Below are 24,830 nucleotides of genomic sequence, written 5' to 3' on the forward strand. Positions count from 1 at the left end.
ATATTGTTATTTATTTTGCTTATTTGCACCCCAGTATCTCTATTTGCACATCATCTTTTGCACATCTATCATTCCAGTGTTAATACGATTTTGCACTATGGCCTATTTATTGCCTTACCTACATAATTTACTACATTCGCACACACTGTATATATATTTTCTGTTGTATTTTTGACTTTATGTTTTGTTTACCCCATATGTAACTCTGTGTTGTTGTTTTTATAGCACTGCTTTGCTTTATCTTGGCCAGGTCGCAGTTGTAAATGAGAACTTGTTCTCAACTGGCTTACCTGGTTAAATAAAGGTGAAATAAAAAAGAAATTAAAAAAAAGTGGGCAAGTCCTTCTCTTCATCGTGATGTATCCTAAATACATATACAAATGTATAAAAATGCAATATTCTTCTTTGCATATTTGGGTATTATTCTACACACTGGCTATTATTATATAGAGTAGAGTTCAGTAGAGTTCAGTACAGTAGAGTATAGTACAGTAGAGTACAGCAGAGTACAGTACAATACAATACAATACATTATTACAAAACATGCATCCTGTTTGCAACAAGTCACTAAAGTAATACTGCAAAAATTTGGCAAAGCAATTCACTTTTTGTCCTGAATACAAAGTGTTATGTTTGGGGCAAATCCAATACAACGCATTACTGAGTACCGCTCTCCATATTTTCAAGCATAGTGGTGGCTGCATCATGTTATGGGTATGCTTTTAATTGTCAAGGGCTGGGGAGGTTTTCAGGATAAAAAAATAAACAGAATGGAGCTAAGCACAGGCAAAATCCTAGAGGAAACCTGTTTCAGTCTGCTTTCCACCAGAAACTGGGAGATGAATTCACCTTTCAGCAGGACAATGACCGAAAACACAAGGCCAAATGTACACTGGAGTTGCTTACCAAGATGACATTGAATGTTCCTGAGTGGCCAAGTTACAGTCTTGACTTAAATTGGCTTGAAAATGTATTGCAAAACTTCAAAATGGCTGTCTAGCAATGATCAACAAACAACTTGACAGAGCTTGAAGAATTATAAAAATAATTATGTGCAAATATTGTACAATCCAGGTGTACAAAGTTCTTAGAGACTTACCCAAAAAGACTCACAGCTGTAATCAATGCCAAAGGTGATTCTAACATGCATTGACTCAGGGGTGTGAATACTTCTGTATTTCATTTTCAATACATTTGCAAACATTTCCAAAAACATGTTTTCACTTTGTCATTATGGGGTATCATGTGTAGATGGTTGAGAAAAAATTATGATTTAATCATTTTGAAATTCAGGCTGTAACACAACTAAATGTGGAATAAGTCAAGGGGTATGAATACTTTCTGAAGGCACTGTAAGTGTTGATATTATTTGGCAGGGATCTTTACTTGAACATTATTGCGTTTTGATGTATTTCTAATACCTTTAAGACTTTTTCTGGTAAATGTTTTCTAAGACCCATTTTCCATCTGTTTGACCAGAAATCAAAGCCTTTGCTTATTCCACATTTTTAGGATGGAAAATGATTGAAAATGTATATATGCCTTAATTTCTCAAAAATATAGACTTAATTTTCATTTGACACCCAATTTGACATGCTCCTATGAACTTCACATGTTGGTGCTCATGGGTCATTTTACATGGAAATGACTAAGTGTGTTTATGTTTGAGTAGTGTTCAGCTATCCTTTTACAATTGTAAGCATTTTGTGAACTCTATTTGCTACCGTTACATTCATTTCAACTCAACAAGTGTGTTTCCTCTATACCCAACATGACCATGTGGATTGAATGTCCAACTTAATTCTCTATGAAATGAGGACAACAATACTTGTACATGTATTGATCTCATGATCTCAGGGCCCCGTGTAGCTCAGTTGGTAGAGCATGGTGCTTGCAACGCCAGGGTTGTGGGTTCGTTTCCCACGGGGGGCCAGTATGAAAATGTATGCACTCACTAACTGTAAGTTGCTCTGGATAAGAGCGTCTGCTAAATGACTAAAATGTAATGGTGAACCATGATATAATAGAGTAACAGAGGTCTAAGGAATGGTGGCCTTCAGCAAAATTCTCTCCTTGTGTCATTGCTGTACCCTGCCATTCATACATGCCCTTGTTGGTGTAGCAAAAAACGTCCCTCATATCAAAAGCATGCTTTGGACGTAGGCAATCCATTGTGCCTATTTTTATTCCAAATGAAAATGCCAGGGAATGTGTTTGGGATTCTCTTTCTCAAGTGGTCCTTCAATAAATCACAATCACAATTTCCTACAGACAAGTTAGAAAAGGTAGACCGTGGGTGCAATTGTGAGAAATGCTCTGCGGCATTTCAACTGATGTCTTTTTCTATCATTAGAAAACTTGAGGTTGTCTTTCATATCTCTTTTCTGTAACTTTAAAGTGGTCGTTGCAGTGTCAGACTGGGTGTTTTCTGCTCCCCAGGTGTCTACCACTATGGGTCTGTTTCTCCCTTTCATTATGTGGACATGCTTATTCCCTACTGACCACTTTATTTCCCCAAAACATCACAGGGGCAGAGGCAGAGAGGAACCGCTTTTATGTTGGACTTGTAAACCTTCGCAAGTTTCAACAAGTGATTTTGAGCATCTCGTTTTAGCGGCAACATTTTTGAGGAGTTTTCCCTGCCAGATCTCAAACTAGTTCAGTACCTGCATGGCACTGCTGATTCTGCTCAAAACCTTTTATAGAAGATGTTTTGTTGTTTTGTTTCTCCTCAGGTCTCCAACTTGTACCTGTATGACAGTGTGCTGATGCTGGCCAACGCCTTCTACAGTAAGCTAGAGGACAGAAAGTGGCATAGCATGGCTAGTCTGAACTGCATGAGGAAGTCCACCAAGCCCTGGAATGGAGGCTGGTCTATGCTGGACACCATCCAGAAGGTAGGACGCAGACTAACTCATACGGTGTTGAAATGGATTCCTTTCATTCTCATGTGGCATTCTTTTCACATGTATCTCAACTCTTCGAATACAGATGTACAAGGAGAATGATTCAGTCTTTTGTGTTTAGTTTCAAGTTTTATTTGTCGTATGTGCAGGATTCGCATGGTATACACCATCAAATGAAATGCTTACTTGCAGGCTCCTTCTCGACAATGCAACAACAATAAGAAATAATACAATATAAGAACATAAAGTAAATACGAACATAAAGTAAAAGGCTCAGTAGAATATAATAGATTTTTTTGCATAAGTGTAATACAGGAAGGCACAATTTATAGTCCAATATTTACACGTGATTTGGGAGAAGGGGGGATTGTGTTTAAATTGTGCAGTATTTAGCACTCATAATAAGAGTCTGGTAGCAGCAGTTGTGATGTGTGTGTAATATTTCTGTGGGTGTGTGCGTGAGTGAGTGCATGTGTGCTAAGGTGCGAAGAATCAGAGCAGATGGTCAGCCCAGTTCTAGTGTTCAGCAGTCTGATGGCTTGTAGATAGAAACGGTCACTGAGCATGTTGGTATCAGACCTCATGATACGATACGATCTGCCCGACGGTAAGGGAGTGAACAGCTTGTGGCTGGGGTGTGTGGGGTCCTTGATGATGCTGTGGGCCTTCCTCAGGCGCCATTTCGAGTAGATGTCCTGGATGAGTGGGAGCACGGTCCCAGTGATGTACTGGGCCGTCTTCGCCATCCACTGGAGGGCCTTGCGTCATGGATGGAGCAATTCCCGTACCAGGCCGTGATGCAACCGGTCAGGACGCTCTCGATGGTGCAGCGGTAATTTGTGGAGAGGACCCGGGGTGGCATGCCAAATTTCTTCAGCAGCCTTAGGAAGTAGAGATGCTGTTGGGCCCTCTTGACAAGAGTGGTGGTGTTGTTGGTCCATGTCAAGTGCTCGGTGATGTGGACACAGAGGAACTTAAAACTGCTGACTCTCTCTAATGCAGTCCCGTTGATGTGGATCAGGGGGATGTTCCTTCCTCTGCTTCCTGAAGACAACAATCAACTCCTTTGTTTTGCTGACATTGAGGGAGAGGTTGTGTCCTGGCAGCACAATGCCATTTCACTTACCTCCTCCCTATAGGCTGACTCGTCGCTGTTGGTTATCAGGTCTACAACCATGGGGTCATCAGTCAACATGACGATGGAGTTGGTGTTGTGCAAAGCCACGCAGTCGTGGGTGAACAGGGAGTACAGCAGACAGCTGAGCACACACCCCTGGGGGGTCGCTGTGTTAAGAGGTGTTGTTGCCAATCCTCACAGCCTGTGGTCAGCCTGTCTGTGGTCTGCCCGTCTGGGCGATAGTCATTTGAGCAGTCACCTTGTTTTTCTTGGGCACTGGGATGAGAGTGGTCTCCTTGAAGCAGGTGAACATCAATTCAAGTTTGAGTCTGTATTGTCTTTTTGCTTCCGCAATGGATTTGCGGAGCTCGTACCTGCTTACCTTGCATGTGTCCTATGCCACTGAGTAATTGGGGTTTGTTCTGCTGACATTGAATGCTGCAGTACGGGATCTCAGCATTGTACGGATATCTCTGTTCATCAAGGGTTTTTGGTTGGGGTATGTCCAGATTGTTATTGTGGGTTCAATCAGTATTCTCAAAACAATCCTGCAGCATTTAGTCTGCCTCCTTTGTCCAACGCCTCACTATTCTCTGTGTTGGTGGCTCCCTGTTGAGGAACAGAGAGACGTGATCTGATTGGCCGAAGTGGGGGCGGGGGATGGCTTTGTACACATCACGGATGTTTATATATACATGGTCAAGCACGTTGTTTCCTTTTGTGGGGCAGGATACATTTTGGTGATAATTACTTGGTTAAAATCACCCACGACAATTTTATTTAAAAAAAAAATATATATATATATACAGTGGGGAAAAAAAGTATTTAGTCAGCCAACAATTGTGCAAGTTCTCCCACTTAAAAAGATGAGAGAGGACTGTAATTTTCATCATAGGTACACGTCAACTATGACAGACAAATGGAGAAAAAAAAATCCAGAAAATCACATTGTAGGATTTTTTATGAATTTATTTGCAAATTATGGTGGAAAATAAGTATTTGGTCACCTACAAACAAGCAAGATTTCTGGCTCTCACAGACCTGTAACTTCTTCTTTAAGAGGCTCCTCTGTCCTCCACTCGTTACCTGTATTAATGGCACCTGTTTGAACTTGTTATCAGTATAAAAGACACCTGTCCACAACCTCAAACAGTCACACTCCAAACTCCACTATGGCCAAGACCAAAGAGCTGTCAAAGGACACCAGAAACAAAATTGTTGACCTGCACCAGGCTGGGAAGACTGAATCTGCAATAGGTAAGCAGCTTGGTTTTAAGAAATCAACTGTGGGAGCAATTATTAGGAAATGGAAGACATACAAGACCACTGATAATCTCCCTCGATCTGGGGCTCCACGCAAGATCTCACCCCGTGGGGTCAAAATGATCACAAGAACGGTGAGCAAAAATTCCAGAACCACACGGGGGGACCTAGTGAATGACCTGCAGAGAGCTGGGACCAAAGTAACAAAGCCTACCATCAGTAACACACTACGCCGCCAGGTACTCAAATCCTGCAGTGCCAGACGTGTCCCCCTGCTTAAGCCAGTACATGTCCAGGCCCGTCTGAAGTTTGCTAGAGTGCATTTAGATGATCCAGAAGAGGATTGGGAGAATGTCATATGGTCAGATGTAACCAAAATATAACTTTTTGCAAAAACTCAACTCGTCGTGTTTGGAGGACAAAGAATGCTGAGTTGCATCCAAAGAACACCATACCTACTGTGAAGCATGGGGGTGGAAACATCATGCTTTGGGGCTGTTTTTCTGCAAAGGGACCAGGACGACTGATCCGTGTAAAGGAAAGAATGAATGGGGCAATGTATCGTGAGATTTTGAGTGAAATCCTCCTTCCATCAGCAAGGGCATTGAAGATGAAACGTGGCTGGGTCTTTCAGCATGACAATGATCCCAAACACACCGCCCGGGCAACGAAGGAGTGGCTTCGTAAGAAGCATTTCAAGGTCCTGGAGTGGCCTAGCCAGTCTCCAGATCTCAACCCCATAGAAAATATTTTGTCTGTCATAGTTGACGTGTACATATGATGAAAATTACAGGCCTCTCTCATCTTTTTAAGTGGGAGAACTTGCACAATTGGTGGCTGACTAAATATTTTTTTCCCCACTGTATGTATATATATATATATATATATATATATATATATATATATATATATATATATATTAACCTTTATTTAACTAGGCAAGTCAGTTAAGAACAAATTCTTATTTACCGTGACGGCCTACACCGGCCAAACCCGGACGACGCTGGGCCAATTGTGCGCCGCCCTATGGGACTCCCAATCACGGCCGGTTGTGATACAGCCTGGAATCGAACCAGGGGGTCTGTAGTGACGCCTCAAGCACTGAGATGCAGTGCCTTAGACCGCTTCTTCCGGGTGAGAGTATTCTTGCTGGTAATTGTCTTGTATAGTGACTTACAGGAGCAATTCGGGTTAAGTGCCATGCTCAAGGGCACATCGACAGATTTTTCACCAAGTCGACTCAGGGATGCTGGCCCAACGCTCTTAACCGCTATGCTACCTACCGCCCCAGATCGGGTGAACAGGAGCTTGAGATGTTTTCAACCTCGGGACACCAGCTATTGTTGATGAGGAAACATACCCCTCCCCCCTACTCTTACCATAAGCCGCCTTTAGATCCATACGGAAAATGGAAAAGCCATCTGGTTGAACAGCAGAGTTGAGTTTATCGTCCGTAAGCCATGTCTCTGTAAAAACAAAGCCACAGCATTCCCTGATGTTCCTCTGTGATTGAAGCCTTGCTCTGAGTTCACTAAATAAAACTTCCAGCGATTTCACATTTTAGCCATCAGGATACTAGGAAGAGGAGGCCGTATAGCACATATTTTCAGCTTAGCTTGGAGTCCCCCTTTCCTTCCACTGCTTCATTCACCAGCATTGCCTTCGGTTATCTTGGTTTATCCAAATTAACAAATTGGAACAAAAGGTACTTGATTGCATCAATTTATAGGCTCTAATTAAACACTTCATGAAATGAATCATTTATAAATTAACAAAACTCTTGTTATGAAAATATTCAAAGGAAAAAATGACCTTTTGTATTAGTAATTGTTTTCTTTTGAATTCATGATGACACTGCCTTGTTGACTAGTCATGATTTCACTCTACTGCTCACCATTCCCTGAGAAACCAGATGATTTTGAAATGTTTTACGTAAAGTACCAGTCAAAGTTGACACACCTACTCATTCCAGGGTTGTTCTTTATTTTTACTATTTTCTACATTGTAGGATAATAGTGAAGACATCAAAACAATGAAATAACACATATGGAATAATGTAGAAACCAAAGTAGCCACCCTTTACCTTGATGACAGCGTTTGCACACTCTTGGCATTCTCTCAACGAGCTTCATGAGGTAGTCACCTGGAATGCATTTCAATGAACAGCTGTGCCTTGTTAAAAGTTAATTTGTGGAATTTCTTTCCTTCTTTGAGCCAATCAGTTGTGTTGTGACAAGGTAGGGGTGGTATACAGAAGACAGCCCTATTTGGTAAAATACCATAATATGGCAAGAACAGGTCAAATAAGCAAAGAGAAACGACAGTCCATCATTATTTTAAGACATGAAGGTCAGGCAATCCGGAAGATTTCAAGAACTTTGAAAGTTTCTTCAAGCGCAGTAACAAAAACCATCAAGCGCTATGTTGAAACTGGCTCTCATGAGGACCGCCACAGGAAAGGAAGACCCAGAGTTACCTCTGCTGCAGAGGATAAGTTCATTAGAGTTAACTGCACCTCAGATTGCTGCACAGAGTTCAAGTAACAGACACATCTCAGCATCAACTGTTCAGAGGAGACTGCGTGAATCAGGCCTTCATGGTCGAATTGCTGCAAATAAACTACTACTAAAGGACACCAAAAAGAAGAAGAGACTTGCTTGGGCCAAGAAACGCCAGCAATGGACATTAGACCGGTGAAAATCTGTCCTTTGGTCTGATGTCCAAATTTGAGATTTTTGTTTACTACCGCTGTGTCTTTGTGAGATGCAGAGTAGGTGAATGGATGATCTCCGCATGTGTGGTTCCCACCGTGAAGCATGGAGGAGGAGCTGTGATGGTGTGGGGGTGCTTTGCTGGTGACACTGTCAGTGATTTATTTAGAATTCAAGGCACTCTTAACCAGCATGGCTACCACAGCATTCTGCAGCGATACGCCATCCCATCTGGTTTGCGCTTAGTGGGACAATCATTTGTTTTTCAACAGGACAATGACCCAACACACCTCCAGGCTGTGTAAGGGATATTTGACCAAGAAGGAGAGTGATGGAGTGCTGCATCAGATGACCTGGCCTCCACAATCACCCGACCTCAACCCAATTGAGATGGTTTGGGATGAGTTGGACCGCAGAGTGAAGGAAAAGGAGCCAACAAGTGCTCAGCATATTTGGGAACTCCTTCAAGACTGTTGGAAAAGCATTCCTCATGAAGCTGGTTGAGAGAATGCCAAGAGTGTGCAAAGCTGTCATCAAGTCAAAGGGTGGCTACTTTGAATAATCTAAAATATAACACATATTTTGATTTGTTTAACACTTTTTTGGTTACTACATGATTCCATATGCTATTTTGATGTCTTCACTATTATTCTACAATGTAGAAAATAGTAAAAATAAAGAAAAACCCTTGAATGAGTAGGTGTGTCCAAAACTTTTGACTGGTACAGTACTTTGCACATCATCTAATGCACATCACTTTGCACCAGGCACCTGGCTCTACCTGTACAGAGCACATTCCCCTTTGCTCTTCCAGTCTCCAAATTGCCCTTTTGGGTGGTGGTATAATTTCCCCCTAAATGTTTTTTAAAATTCATTTTGTATCATGGTTGTTCGGAACCAACTGCCAGCAAGTCGTTGTCAAGTTTGACACCCCCCACCCCGTCCATTCGTTGCGCCTGTTGATCTGCCATGTACTGAGCTTGCGCGTGCCTGGTTGTGACTTTTTCCCAGTCTGCCCTGTACGTGGTATCCAAACATGCATGGCTTGAGAGATGCTGTCACCAGTCGAGTGTGTGTAGCTAGCTACCTAGTTTAAATATCAACAGTACTGCCACAGCAGCATAACATTTGATTAACACTTGATAACACTTGATTTAGCCTACATCATCATCAATATTCGATGTGGTTGGCTGATATGCGCAGCAGAGATAGGCAGAAATACATAGAGAGTAAAGGTCTTCACGGGTCAAAAAAGTTGGACCCGTTCCGAAATGGACCTGGGGCTTTCCCTACCCGGACCGGATATGCATAAATAAAATAAAAAAAAGGATAATATAGAGACCCGTTCCAAACAGACCCGAGGACAACTAGACCCGTTCCGTGTAGACCTGGTCCGGACCCAGACAAGATGTGATCCGAGTGAGGGAAGCAGCTACTTTATTTTCGCTACTTTATTAACCCGAACTGATAAAGCAAGGAAGAAGGAGAGAGATGCCGTCGGGCCGTACTGTGAGCGAGTGACACCAGGAGCAGGGGGGAGGGAGGGAGAGACGAGAGACGGCAACTAACCAAGCCGAATCGCGCTATAGTAGACTAATAGCTGCCATAGCTAGGTTATTAATAATCAAATATGATTCCATAGTTCCTGTCTTGACTGCATCAAACCAGGAGAAGCTAGTTAAGCTAGCTAACATTAGCTAGTGTAGTGTCGAGTAATGTTGCTAGTTATTGCTGATAAACAAAGGAGTCCGCTTATACTGAACTTTGATCATAAGGTTTATTCATATCACAAGATTTCAGCATAAGTGTACGGGTGTCCAGATCACCCGGAGAGCAGTGGTTCCCAGATTGTAATGGCCGCTCTAACCTCTTCTTCGTTTAAACCCAGTATATATAATATTCCCCAAAATATGGGTGGCTCCCTCTACTGTCCAATCCCCTGTCTACAACACACAGACTTCTCTGTCCCATGTGGCGTGTCACACTAAAACAATTCCTCTGACACTAAATAAACATCCTCTCAGGTTCCACTTAAAACCATTAACAAAGTCATAATCTTAATACACTACATTCCCCCCTTCGAGACTAACTAAAAGTCTCGAAAACAAACAGAATAGGATTATGACAAGTAACAATTTATCTTATTGAGTATTTTTAACAATAAACCAAAAACATTTCCCTCTGGAGTGTAAATACCTTTCTATGAAATATGAACAAATCTTTATGAAGTGTGAATACATTACTATGAAATATGAACAAATCTTTATGGAGTGTGAGAGCGAAAAACTGTCTGGCAGCCTTCTTTCCAAATATCCATCCATCAATCAAGACAGTAAAATTCTCTCACGGCCCCTTTGCCCCAGGCAACCACCTAGGTACTCCAGATCAATTCATAAATCTTTATCAATGCATTTGAAACTATGATGCAATTAAATACACATGTAAGCCCCTGCAAACAAAATACTATCCAAAAAATATCCACACTAAGGCTGGTCGACCCATCGGACCCTACAGTGGATCTCTATCCCTGCCTAGTCTCCATGTCCCTAAGCATTCACGAAATAAACAAAAACATCTAAGATCCCCACATGTATTCAATAACATCAAATATCATTCTACAAAAAGTAACCTAAGAATATGACACAAATTATGTATTACACATGCAAATATGTCTATATTTCATTGCAGACACTGGAATGTAGTCCACTACACTTCATCCCCTCCGTAGTCTCGACTTCCAATGCATCGTTGATGATGGAATCGGAACCTTTCCACACCTTCCTTGTTCCATCTCCTCCAGTCATTCTCCTTTCATATTGTCCCTTCATATTGTCCTTGTTTGAGTATTTCAATCTCTACATATTCCCCCAAATGCTTCTGGAAGAAAAGAAAAGACCAAACAGTATCTTTTGCAAAACAACACTTTCAAATTAAAACATCAATATCAACTAAGAATATAAAAAATATAAAATGATATATGAATCACATTATCCTATTTCCCCCCTTTGATTCATAACATCATACTAAAATCACACTAATATTGCATTTTTTTTTTTAAATGATCAAATAATCAAAAAGGATATTTATTCATCAATACTCCATCCAGTCCCACTTGTCCCTCTTCATCCAGATCAGGAACAGTCAACAACGGCATCTGAGTGTTGTCTCCAGGCATCACAACTCCAACCCATCTCAATATCATATCCTTCTCAAAGGTCAGTAACAAAGTACAAAAGCAAAACATCTTCGCCAGAAGATTAAACCCTCTTATCGTTTCATTTGCCAAACCCTTCAAATTATAGGTAATATTATCAATATGATCTTCACAAATTTTACACCATACCATGGAAAAATCCCCACTTCTCTCTTAGACTTATCCTCCAATGATAGGCTTCCCAGACTATAAAATTCCTCTAAAATTGGTGCTGGAGCTATCTGCTCCCTTGTAATCAAATGCGATATATTTATGGCTTTAATAACTATCAATGTTGAAAGAGTTTAATTGCTTCTCACTGTTGTTATAATAGACTGAAGTGTTGATGTCCTTGTTGTTACTTCACCCATTCTCCCTAAGACTTTTAACTCCTTACTTGTATTTCCATCTATCACCACTAGTTCTCTCTCTCTTCCTACTAACTAACATTGAAACTTAGCTTACTGTCCTAGAGCTCCTTCAACCCTAGTTCTCATAACTTTATTAATCTAATATTTTCTCCTAACCTTTAAAAACCTTTTCCACTGATTTATTCACAAAATCCCTTTACCACCAATTTTTAGAATATGTGATCGGGAAGTCCCCACCTGCTTCTGACTTCTTTACACACAGACTTGGCAAATGATCTAACATCTTTTAGCCTAGTTTGAAATCTCTTTCCCCTCTTGGTGTAGGAATGTAACCAAGAATAACAGTCACCCCTTTTAACTTTATTTTTCAGACAGATTGTCTAATAGGCAGTCTAATAGATTATCATAGGAAGGAGGACATTATCTTTTCAAGCAAATATGATTCCCAAAAACCCTACTCTTTTAAAATCTTCTACCAGACAGCCGTCTAGTGTACATCTTATCGTACAGTTCAATTTACACAATGCATCTCTTCCCAACAATGCAATAGGTATATGTTCTAATACCAGTATGTGTATTTTAATTTCTCTTTGATTTTTTATAGCAGAGCTCAATTGGTTCCTTAAGAGTAATCAACTGTTTTACCTTCTCAAATCCCTATCCTAATTAGTTAATTTTACATAGTGAGATGTTTAACCTCTTTAGGCTCAACACAGATAAAAGCTTTTCCACTATCACCTCTCCTAGTCCTTTGTTTTCACTTCAATTGTTAGATATTTTCTTCCTAATCGGTGCTATCAGCTGACACCCCCCTTCGGATCTTCTAGGCACTCTAGAATCCTTGCTCCTTTAAGGGTTCACCTGGAGAACAGGTGATCTTCACTTGCTCCTTTATCTTCCTCAGAAATTTCCTCTGTTGTTTCCTCCTGGCGCATTGCATTCACAGGTAAAGTAACCAACCTGTCCACAATTATAACACGCTTCTGAAAGTTGCTGGAAGTGTAGCTGAAACCTTCCTCCTCCTTCTAAGCCTTCTCGTCCTCTTCCTCTCCAATTCTGTGTCTGTCCAGAAACTGGCTGTGGATATGGAACAACTGGTACCGCCATTGGTGGCTGATACAATTGCATTTGACCTTGTTCAGTTGAAGCTATGGCAGTGATTGTTGATTTGGTGCACACTGATTCTTCATAACCAAAGCTTTTCTTCTCCTTCTTCTTCTCCAGCTGTATTTGATTGAGTAGAGTTTCTTGGTCTTGCTCTTTCTTGTTGTTGACATATCAGTATTCTTCAAAAGGTTATATTCTAAGTTATGTCCTCGAAATATCATCTTCCATCATCTTCTTCCTAGTGACCTTTTTCCTTGGCCTCAATGTATTCTTCTCCTCCAATTCTTGGGATCCTTTTCTCAGCAGTTTTTTCTTCTCTTCTGTATCTTCAGCTTCTCGAGTTGTACTTTGCAGTTCTCTTACTTCTTCTAAATTATTCCCCTTATCCAGGCATGATACGCATCGGTCTATATCTCTTTCTATTTCTTCTTTGCTAATCATTGTTGGATAAAATCCTCTTGAATATGAAGCACCTTTAATCTCCAAATCTTCATCGCTGTCTTCATCTTTGCTTTCATCAGAAATCGAATCTCTTGTATCCTTCTTCCTTCAACTTCCATCAGAGATCAAATCTCTAGTATCCTTCTTCTTTCCTCTCTTGCCAACTTCCTTCTGATCACAGAGTCATATCCACCCATGATCTCTTCTCAATCACTCTGATCATCATCTTCAAGTTCCATCTTCCTTAACCTCACTCTTCTCTTCCAGACATCTCATTTTCTTCCTTCTGGAGTTTTCTTTTATCTTTATGGTCGTTTCTGCTTCTCCTCTCTCTATTATTCAATCACTTTCATCATGTTGATGACGTCAGGGTTAAAATTCCCTCTACTAGCTATGGTTGTTCAATGTCAGGCCAACTTTTGTTCCCTTTTCCAGACAACCTTTAGTTAATGGTATTGCAATGTTTACTATTTTCAACTATATCAACAGGTGTAATTACCTTCATAGTCCTGATATCCTTTTTCCCCATTGTAACAACTCTTTTATATTCCTTTAATGTGCATTATTTTATTTTAGACTATATAGCCTATGGCTTCCTCCCTTTAATTATTAATATAAACCAACAAAAATTAATCAATACAAATATGAATATTTAAAAAAATAAAAAAATTTTTTTTTTATGAATAATCAAAAATATTTTTTTTATTTATATTTCCTATTTTACTAATTTATCAATTAGTGGCTATCTTACCCCCTTCCTGATTGAAAAGTATGTATAATACCTATAATCAAGCAACACTACAGTACTCATAAACCCCATTGCTTAATAAGCATCCAATTATCTTAATTTTACAGAATAATGTTAGTACTCGATTTCCAACAGAACTCTAATCAAATCCACTCATTCACAGAAACTCCAAAATGCAAATTTTATTCAATCAGTCTTTTGCCAAGTCTTTGTGAAATTGTCATAACATGAAATATCCTGTAGGGGAAGATTTTGTAAACAGAACAGCACTAAAACCTTTTGACTCGATCCTCTGTCGCGTCACCCCTTGTCACGTGATGTACACGTCAGCACCTCCTCTCTCTCTCTCCTCTCGTCCTATCGCCTCTCATATGACAAAACAGAGAAACAGACAAGAATTTAGCAGTTTATGCAGTCACTGAGCTATTTCAACCATTCAATATTCCTCCAGTCACATTCGCTCTAAGAATTAACTCAGGAATAATTATAGATAGCTCAATAACATTTATTTATTTATTTAATCTGTCATTTTATTTTATTTATTTTAATCCGTCAACATATATCTAATTTATCAATTCAATAGGTCTCAAGAAAACAGTTTCATCTTCAAACAACCGATGTAACAACTAGAACACACCATTAGACTCTAAATGTCTAATTCTTTGTTCCTCCGTCTGTGTCTGTGTCTCCCCCTTGCAGTGTAACAGAGGCATATTCTCCCTACGTCACTCTAGTGTCGTAAAATCACACGTGCCGTAATGTAGTGTAGTAAAATCACACGTGTCGTAATGTAGTGTAGTAAAATCACACGTGACGTAATGTAGTGCCGTAAAATCACACGTGTCGTAATGTAGTGCCGTAAAATCACACGTGTCGTAATGTAGTGCCGTAAAATCACACGTGTCGTAATGTAGTGCCGTAAAATCACACGTGTCGTAATGTAGTGCCGTAAAATCACACGTGTCGTAATGTAGTGCCGTAAAATCACCGGCATGTAGTGCGCAGTAACATAGCCTTCACCAATACGATTTCACCGTTGAAGGGAGCTCCTCAGCTCTCTCCCCAACCCAAACAGAAAGTTAACAGTCCCGCTGTAACTCTGTTTTCTCCTCATAGTCAAACAACATTTAACAGAGCTCACAAAGCATAGAACTTAAATTCTACACACACAAACATAATTTAAGAGGCTTTATTCCATCGCAATGGCCCTCTAATGTCACATGTTAGCATGTAGCATAATTAGCATTTAGCATTAGCATTTAGCATTAGCATGTATGTAACATGTGGCATGTAACAATGTAACCTACATTGCGCCTAAATACCTTTTTCCTTTGTCCCTAACTTTATGCTGCCGTGAGTTCTGGATATTCTATGAGAGGTTCCCCCAAACATATACCCCGTCGGATACAAGATGAGCAGTAACTTGCAATAGAATTTATAACCACTCTCCAGTCCCAGACTGACCTAAAACACATAATGCGTGAGAGGATTTTCGGCCCATCCTAAGATCGCCTCGTTTAGATGTCTTTCCAGATTCGCAATGCCCTAATGTGTATACGTATCGCTGCCTTATTCACTTCCATCGATTGTTCTTGAATTAATATCTCTATAGACTCTCTCCCCCCTTTTGCGCTGTCTACCAGTGCAAAGAAATGTAGAATGATTAGGCCAGACCCCTAGTTCTCAGCAATAAAGCAACACAAAGCACACATCGGTCCCCAACGGTACATCTCTCAAGCGCACACTCAAATAGCCTCCAAACTAACAAATGCCCAAAGTGGTGAGGAACTCACCCTTATCTGGCCATGACTTCGGAACGAGAGTCAGCTTGACGCATGAATGGAACAAAGGAGAGAGGCAGACCCTCCCTTTTCGTGATGCCATTTGTAGTGTCGAGTAATGTTGCTAGTTATTGCTGATAAACAAAGGAGTCCGCTTATACTGAACTTTGATCATAAGGTTTATTCATATCACAAGATTTCAGCATAAGTGTACGGGTGTCCAGATCACCCGGAGAGCAGTGGTTCCCAGATTGTAATGGCTGCTCTAACCTCTTCTTCGTTTAAACCCAGTATATATAATCTTCCCCAAAATATGGGTGGCTCCCTCTACTGTCCAATCCCCTGTCTACAACACACAGACTTCTCTGTCCCATGTGGCGTGTCACACTAAAACAATTCCTCTGACACTAAATAAACATCCTCTCAGGTTCCACTTAAAACCATTAACAAAGTCATAATCTTAATACACTACACTAGCTAGGCTAATTGAGGCTGCAGTGCATGCGCTTTCTCATCCTACAGTTACAAATAACAACAACTCCATTCAGAATATTAAGTACCAGCCTACCTGTTGGCGTTTGGTCGTTGTAGCCTATTCTTCTCCTTTTAACTCCGTTATTTTAATTATTCCATTGATTAGATATATCCTAACTTTTGCCACACACGGAGGCTCTATGACTGTAGCCTATTGCCGCTTTGATGATTGATGATTGGCTAACAACAAGCTACACTCGCCACGCTACACTCTTGTGAAAAGCAAGAGTAGCTGCAGCTGTAGTGATCGGATCTGTTTGGGCCATTCCGGACAAGTCAATTACAATTACACATACCCGAGACAATCAGATCTGACCCAGACCCGTGACATTATTTAGAATTTTTGATCCGGACCCGCTCGGGTCCTGGATCGGGTCTCGGGTATTTGGGTACAGGTGGATCCGTGAAGCCCTCTAATAGAGAGCTAAATCACAATCAGTAAAATAACTTGAGCTAGTTAACTAGCAGATTAAAAAGGGGGGTGCCCTTTTTTCATTTTGAGCACCTGCCCCCTGAAGGGTCTGTGCACATCCCTGCTTTGCACCCCTTTTGCTACAGTAGATGTTCTTATCAGCACTTGTTCCTGTCATTGACTTACAATCAATGGTCTGTATGGAATTTGAGCTGGGAAACTTGGTGGTCCAGCTAGTTGGACCATACAGTGTATTCGTAAAGTATTCGGACCGCTTGACTTTTTCCACATTTTGTTACGTTACAGCCTTATTTTAAAATGTTTCGTTTTTCTCATCAATCTACACAAAATACTCCATAATGACAAAAGCAAAAACAGGTTTTTAGAATGTTTTGCTAATTTATAAAAAATGAAATAAAACATTTACATAAGTATTCAGACCCTTTACTCAGTAGTTTGTTGAAGCATCTTTGGCAGCGATTACAGCCTCAAGTCTTCTTGGGTATGACGCTACAAGCTTGGCACACCTGTATTTGGGGAGTTTCTCCCATTCTTCTCTGTAGATCCTCTCAAGCTCTGTCAGGTTGGATGGGGAGTGTTGCTGCACAGCCATTTACAGGTCTCTCCAGAGATGTTCGATTGGGTTCAGGTCCGGGCTCTGGCTGGGCAACTCAAGGACATTCAGAGACTTGTCCCGAAGCCACCCATGTGTTGTCTTGGCTGTGTGCTTAGGGTTGTTGTCCTGTTGGAAGGTGAACCTTCTCCCCAGCCTGAGGTCCTGAGTACTCTGGAGCAGGTTTTCATCAAGGATCTCTCTGTACTTTGCTCCGTTCATCTTTCCCTCGATCCTGACTAGTCTTCCAGTTCCTGCCGCTGAAAAACATCCCACAGCATGATGCTGCCACCACCATGCTTCACCATAGGGATGGTGCAAGTTTTCCTCCAGACGTGATGCTTGGCATTCAGGCCAAAGAGTTCAATCTTGGTTTCATCAGACCAGAGAATCTTGTTTCTCATGGTCTGAGCGTCCTTTAGGTGCCTTTTGGCAAACTCTAAGTGGGCTGTTATGTGCCTTTTACTGAGGAGTGGCTTCCGTCTGGCCTCTCTACCATAAAGACCTGATTGGTTGAGTACTAAAGAGATGGTTGTCCTTCTGGAAGGTTATCCTATCTCCAGAGAGGAACTCTGGCGCTTTGTCAGAGTGACCATCGGGTTCTTCGTGACCTTCCTGACCAAGGCCATTCTCCCACGAACGCGCAATTTGGCCTGGCGGCCTGCTCTAGGAAGAGTCTTGGTGGTTCCAAACTTTTTCCATTTAAGAATGAAGGAGGCCACTGTGTTCTTGGGGACCTTCAATGCTGCAGACATTTTTTGGTACCCTTCTCCAGATCTGTGCCTTGACACAATCCTCTCGGAGCTCTACGGACAATTATTTACACCTCATGGCTTGGTTTTTGCTCTGACATGCACTGTCAACTGTTGGACCTTATATAAACAAGTATGTGCCTTTCCAAATCATATCCAATTAATTGAATTTACCACAGCTGGACTCCAATCAAGTTGTAGATACATCTCAAGGATGCACAAGGAAACAAGGAAACAAGATGCACCTGAGCTCAATTTCGAGTCTCATAGCAAAGGGTCTGAATACTTATATCAATAAGGTATTTCTGTTTTTTCTTTTAAATACATTTGCAAGCATTTCTAAAATCCTGTTTTCGCTTTGTCATTATGGGGTATTGTGTGTAGATTGATGAGGACAATTTTTTATTTAATCAATTTTAGAATAAGGCTGTAACGTAACAGAATGTGGAAAAAGTCAAGGGGTCTGAATACGTTCCGAATGCACTGTATAAGCCATACAGTATGAGTGTATATAAAGTATCCTGGCCATATCACCTCATATGGATGCATCAGCATTTGGATGCATTTCTACGTTGGCACTCATGCGTAGGTTATGTTATAGTGTACTTATTTAAAATGTGGACACAGACATGTTCAGCAATCAATTTAGATGATTGCTGAACATGTTATAGAACACTCAAAGCATATTAGAGCTTTGCGCTTTCCTCAGTTCCTGCCTTCTAAGGAGTTTTTCCTAGCCACTGTGCTTCTGCCTCTGCATTATTTGCTCTTTGGGGTTTTAGGCGCAGGTTGACGTTTATTGTAATGAGTCTTGTCCTGAAGGCGAACTGAGCGATTTCCCCTTAGATAGGCCAGCTGCAAAGTCAAAATTGACTACATTGTAAAAATTCATTAAAATCAAAAATGATTTTGTGTCTGTGCCAGCTAGTGACCACTCTGCAGATCTGCCTCTAAAACAAGATGTATAACAAAAAACACTAACCTGCGTTTTGTTTTAGGCTGGGTGACTGTAAAGCACTTTGGGACAGCTGCTGATGTAAAAAGGGCTTTATAAAATACATTTGATTGATTGATTAGAGACCACTTAAAGTATGCTTGTTATTATGCTGTTGCCATAGAGACGGATCACCGGGCTAACAGGAATGATGGACTTCCGTGCAGAAGGTTCTAACTCCCACGTCCAGTTTGAGATCCTGGGGACCAGCTACAGTGAGACGTTTGGGAAAGATGTCAAACGGGTGAGTCAATGTTGAACAACACAAATGGACATCCTGTTTTATTCACAGCTTTTTTTTTATATTGATAAATTGTGTTTCCGTACATGCAAGACCATATGCAATCATGGACACAGTGTGTATTCAAACTGTGTATTGGGTCAGCGAATACTTGTCAAGTGTCAGGAGGAAGAGTGCCCTCTACTGGAGATCTTTCACCATCTCCAGGCAGGCAGTATGGTGGAGGTCGGGAACACTTTATGTTAAGGTCCCTTAAAAACCATTTATAAACAGTTTGTAAAGTGTTTGCTTAACATTTATGAATCATTGTTCCTACACTTGTAAATGTCAATAAGCAGTCTCTAAATGGTAATTTACACATTTATAAACACTATTTTAAATTATTTATTAATGATGTATAAGAATTATTATTAAGGTGTTTGATCATTATATTTACACAATTTGTAAATTATTAATAATGTACTACTCATTTACTTATAAACCAGTTATAAAGGAGTTATTGTCAACTCATAAGATTATTTGTAAGGTATTTTTTAATGGTTGATTAATGGTTTGACTCACCATTTATATACGTATTTATACAGTGAGGGAAAAAAGTATTTGATCCCCTGCTGATTTTGTACATTTGCCCACTGACAAAGAAATGATCAGTCTATAATTTGAATGGTAGGTTTATTTGAACAGCGAGAGACAGAATAACAACAACAAAATCGAGAAAAACGCATGTCAAAAATGTTATAAATTGATTTGCATTTTAATGAGGGAAATAAGTATTTGACCCCTTCTCAATCAGAAAGATTTCTGGCTCCCAGGTGTCTTTTATACAGGTAACGAGCTGAGATTAGAGCACACTCTTAAAGGGAGTGCTCCTAATCTAAGCTTGTTACTTGTATAAAAGACACCTGTCCACAGAAGCAATCAATCAGATTCCAAACTCCCCACCATGGCCAAGACCAAAGAGCTCTCCAAGGATGTCAGGGACAAGATTGTAGACCTACACAAGACTGGAAGGGGCTACGAGACCACCTGCAAGCAGCTTGGTGAGAAGGTGACAACAGTTGGTGCGATTATTCGCTAATGGAAGAAACACAAAATAACTGTCAATCTCCCTCGGCCTGGTGCTCCATGCAAGATCTCACCTCGTGGAGTTGCAATGATCATGAGAACGGTGAGGAATCAGCCCAGAACTACACGGCAGCTGGGACCATAGTCACCAAGAAAACAATTGGTAACACACTACGCCGTGAAGGACTGAAATCCTGCAACGCCCGCAAGGTCCCCCTGCTCAAGAAAGCACATATACAGGGCTGTCTGAAGTTTGCCAATGAACATCTGAATGATTCAGAGAAGAACTGGGTGAAAGTGTTGTGGTCAGATGAGACCAAAATCGACCTCTTTGCCATCAACTCAACTCGCCGTGTTTGGAGGAGGAGGAATGCTCACTATGAACCCAAGAACACCATCCCCACCGTCAAACATGGACGTGGAAACATTATGCTTTGGGGGTGTTTTTCTGCTAAGGGGACAGGACAACTTCACCACATCAAAGGGACGATGGATGGGGCCATGTACTGTCAACTCTTGGGTGAGAACCTCCTTCCCTCAGCCAGGGCATTGAAATGGGTCGTGGAAGGGTATTCCAGCATGACAATGACCCAAAACACACGGCCAAGGCAACAAAGGAGTGGCTCAAGAAGAAGCACATTAAGGTCCTGGAATGGCCTAGCCAGTCTCCAGACCTTAATCCCATAGAAAATCTGTGGAGGGAGCTGAAGGTTCGAGTTGCCAAACGTCAGCCTCGAAACCTTAATGACTTGGAGAAGATCTGTAAAGAGGAGTGGAACAAAATCCCTCCTGAAAACCTGGTGGCCAACTGCAAGAAATGTCTGACCTCTGTGATTGCCAAGAAGGGTTTTGCCACCAAGTACTAAATCATGTTTTGCAGAGGGGTCAAATACTTATTTCCCTCATTAAAATGCAAATCAATTTATAACATTTTTGACATGCGTTTTTCTGGATTTTTTTGTTGTTATTCTGTCTCTCACTGTTCAAATAAACCTACCATTAAAATTATAGACTGATCATGTCTTTGTCAGTGGGCAAACATACAAAATCAGCAGGGGATCAAATACTTTTGTCCCTCACTGTACCACGGGTATGACAAAACATTTTGTTTTACTGCTCTAATTACGTTGGTAACCAGTTTATAATAGCAATAAGGCACCTCGGGGGTTTTGGGTATATGACCAATATACCACGGCTAAGGGCTGTATCCAGGCACTCCGCATTGCGTTGTGCACAAGAACAGCCCTCAGCCGTGGTATATTTGCTGTATACCACACCCCCTCGGGCCTTTTTGCTTAAGGATACCATTCATGACCTATATAAATATTTATATAAATGGTGAGTCAATCCATTAATCAACCATTTAAAATGCCTTATAAATAATCTCATGAGTTCACAATAACTCCTTTATAACCAGTTTATATGTACATTAGTAGTATATTTTTTATTATTTACAAATTGTGAACATACTATGATCCAATGACTCTATATATGAATGGACAAAGCCATCGATCATGTGACACCATTCATTCCTATGTGAAGACTCAATAGCGCACTGAAGTCGGAAAGATGGCGTCTCATAGAGACTTAACATGGGCAGGTTGAGCTACTCCAGGAAGTGACATTGCATGCTAGCTCAGCGCTGCCACCTCTCATTGACTAACTCAAGTTGAAGGCCGACCATGGTACTGCAGGCTGCCATTAGCAACTAAATTATCCCTATAACTTATTCTGTGTGCGATTTTAAAATAATCGGTTCAAGGACATACATCTGGTCTATTAAAATCAATTATTGGTACCATGATTGTCTTCAAAACATTTTTTTAATTACACGAAGATTGACCACAAATATTGCTATTTTTCCATTCACTATAATGTGGGATCCTGTTTTTTGCTAACAATGCCTGCAGTACCACTTTTCGACCTTGAACTTCCTTGGCTTTAATGAGAGGGGGGAATCGTTCTCCCCTGCTATGATCAAACACCTTATTAATGATCTTATAAATCATTAATAAATAAAGTGTTTATAAATTTTTACATTACTATTTAGAGATTGCATATTGACATTTAGAAATATAGGAATAATGATAAATGGTAAGTAAATTCTTTACAAACTGTTTATAAATGGTTTAATAAGGTCAGACAAACACAGCTATTCCAGCTTAAAGAGATGCAAGAGATCAATTAGGGGACAAAACATCAAGGAATTGTGTGTGTGTGTGTGTGTGTGTGTGTGTGTGTGTGTGTGTGTGTGTGTGTGTGTGTGTGTGTGTGTGTGTGTGTGTGTCTGTGCATGTGTGTATGTGTCTGTGCGTGTTTGTATGTGTGCCTGTGGTGTGCATGTCTGCATGCGTGCTTACATGCGAGTGTGTGTGTGTGTGTGTGAAAATGAACTAACCATAACCACAAATAGTATGCTTTGTTTGTGTGCACTGTGAGAGTTGTTGTTTGTTGATACTTCTGTCCTGGTTCAGTCACAAAGTTACTGCAGAATTAAGAGGAATTTAGTTTACTGGCAATCAATGTGGAGCAGGGAGTGACTGGGAACTGTAATGAAGATTTAATCACTAGACTACCTAACTGGAATTATTAAGACAATTCATCATACTATGCCCATTAGCAATTGTGGAAAATAAAACACACACACACATACACACACACACACACACACACACACACACACACACACACACACACACACACACACACACACACACACACACACACACATTGGTGCATTCACTACACAATCATGCTACACAGTATAAGCGAGACATGCATACTATACAGATGGTCACATGGAGACACACTACCTGTGCTGAAAAACATGTGCAGACATATAGATACAGCAGACACACAAACACTGGAGCATTCTTTTCTTGAAATTATTAGAGGCAGCCAGGCAGGGCATTGGAGGGCCAGCTAATGGCATGCCAAATGCATTCAGTGTTGTTGTTCATTATCAGTGTGCCTGTCTGCCTTCCTCTTGGAGCATGGCCATTTACTGGGGAAAACAGACACAAACAACATATACCTCTCCTCTGTCCCATTTAATGGCCTGTTCATATGTTCCTGTTGAGGAGTGTGAGATTAACATAGTCTCGCTCAGGAAAATAATATTGTCCGTACAGATGCATGTCGAGTACGCTTTGAGGACATTTAACTGATTTAAGATGTCTTTGGTACATAATTGGTCTAGCTTATATGCCAAAATTAAACAAATTCAGAGTTAGCCTACAATTATAGTGAATTTTTATTTGATTTTGAATAGCCTAGTAATAGGGATTTGTAAAATATTTTCATAATTATTAAGCTGACCCATTACCTTTAGCTACAGAATATCTCACCACTGTGTGTTTCCATCTCCTCCCCTCTCTCGTTAATTCCTTTCTCAAGCAAACAGAGAGAGGGGCTGTCAACAGTTTAATGAAAAATGTTTTGTTGTGAAAACATTTTACTATCGATGTTCTCAAACAGATTTCACTTGGTTTCTGAAATTAAGCACTGGGTAGCTGCAGTAACAAGGTTGGAGAGCCCATGGCATACAGAGTTTGTGCGGAATATCACCTGTTGCACAGCGAGAGGCTGCATGCTCCTCAAACAATGGTTGATGTGTGGAGTGAAATAACCAGAGTAGCCTACCCTGCATGAGTGAAAAACGAACCGGCGGGAAAGTGGCCTCCAGTCGCTATTTGAGTGCATACAGATGACATGTATTTTTTCCCCTGCCCCTGTTCCTGCCCATTTGATAATGAGCCATTCTAAATCTAAACTAATTTTACATATTAGTAAAGACAAGATTAAATTAGTTGATGGGTGAAAATATGATCACTTGATGAGAGAACTGCGTGTGCAGCCTGAGGCAAGGAACAGAGCACAAGCTTTTTTTGCGACTTTCTCAAATCATCAATAGCCTATAGTCACATCATGCAGCCCATGAGGTTTGTATCATTCACAACTAAACTTGACAAATAACTATATATCTAGCGGATAGGACCTGTTTCAAATTAGCACTTTTACGCGCAACATAGCCACTTCATATGTGCACTCGCTCCAAAATGGAAAAAATAAAATCATATATTTTTAAATTTTAGTCATTAGCAGACGCTCTTGACTAAAATTACATTCTTCTTACTATAAAAGCATATAAAATAATGGCACTTATAAGCATATATTGTCTGCTAAATGAACAAGCCTACATCCTATGGCATGGTGCATAGCCAGATAACATACTGATTGGCCAACTCATATTCTGTTCTTCTAATTATTTATTTTTTTCATATCATAATGTTTCTTTAGACCTGCTTAACATAAATAATGAATGTGTTGTGATGGTGTGCAGTGAGGGAAAAAAGTATTTGATCCCCTGCTGATTTTGTACGTTTGCCCACTGACAAAGACATGATCAGTCTATAATTTTAATGGTAGGTTTATTTGAACAGTGAGAGACAGAATAACAATAAAAAAGTCCAGAAAAACGCATGACAAAAATGTTATAAATTGATTTTCATTTTAATGAGGGAAATACGTATTTGACCCCTCTGCAAAACATGACTTAGTACTTGGAGGCAAAACCCTTGT

The 24,830-nt window shown here is 40.5% G+C and overlaps 1 protein-coding gene across 2 annotated transcripts in view; it reads left to right on the plus strand.

Moving 5' to 3' along the window:
• LOC121571305 (glutamate receptor ionotropic, delta-1-like) overlaps positions 1–24,830 on the plus strand; it is a 515,242-nt gene that overhangs the window by 423,984 nt on the left and 66,428 nt on the right. For both annotated transcript variants that reach the window (XM_045222049.1, XM_041882706.2), the window contains exons 7-8: positions 2,736–2,897; positions 19,068–19,187. In XM_045222049.1, the coding sequence (XP_045077984.1) occupies positions 2,736–2,897; positions 19,068–19,187 (282 nt within the window). The remainder of the gene's footprint in view (positions 1–2,735; positions 2,898–19,067; positions 19,188–24,830) is intronic.

The sequence above is a fragment of the Coregonus clupeaformis genome, chromosome 1 (assembly GCF_020615455.1).
Source record: "Coregonus clupeaformis isolate EN_2021a chromosome 1, ASM2061545v1, whole genome shotgun sequence".
Taxonomy (NCBI): Eukaryota; Metazoa; Chordata; class Actinopteri; order Salmoniformes; family Salmonidae; genus Coregonus; species Coregonus clupeaformis.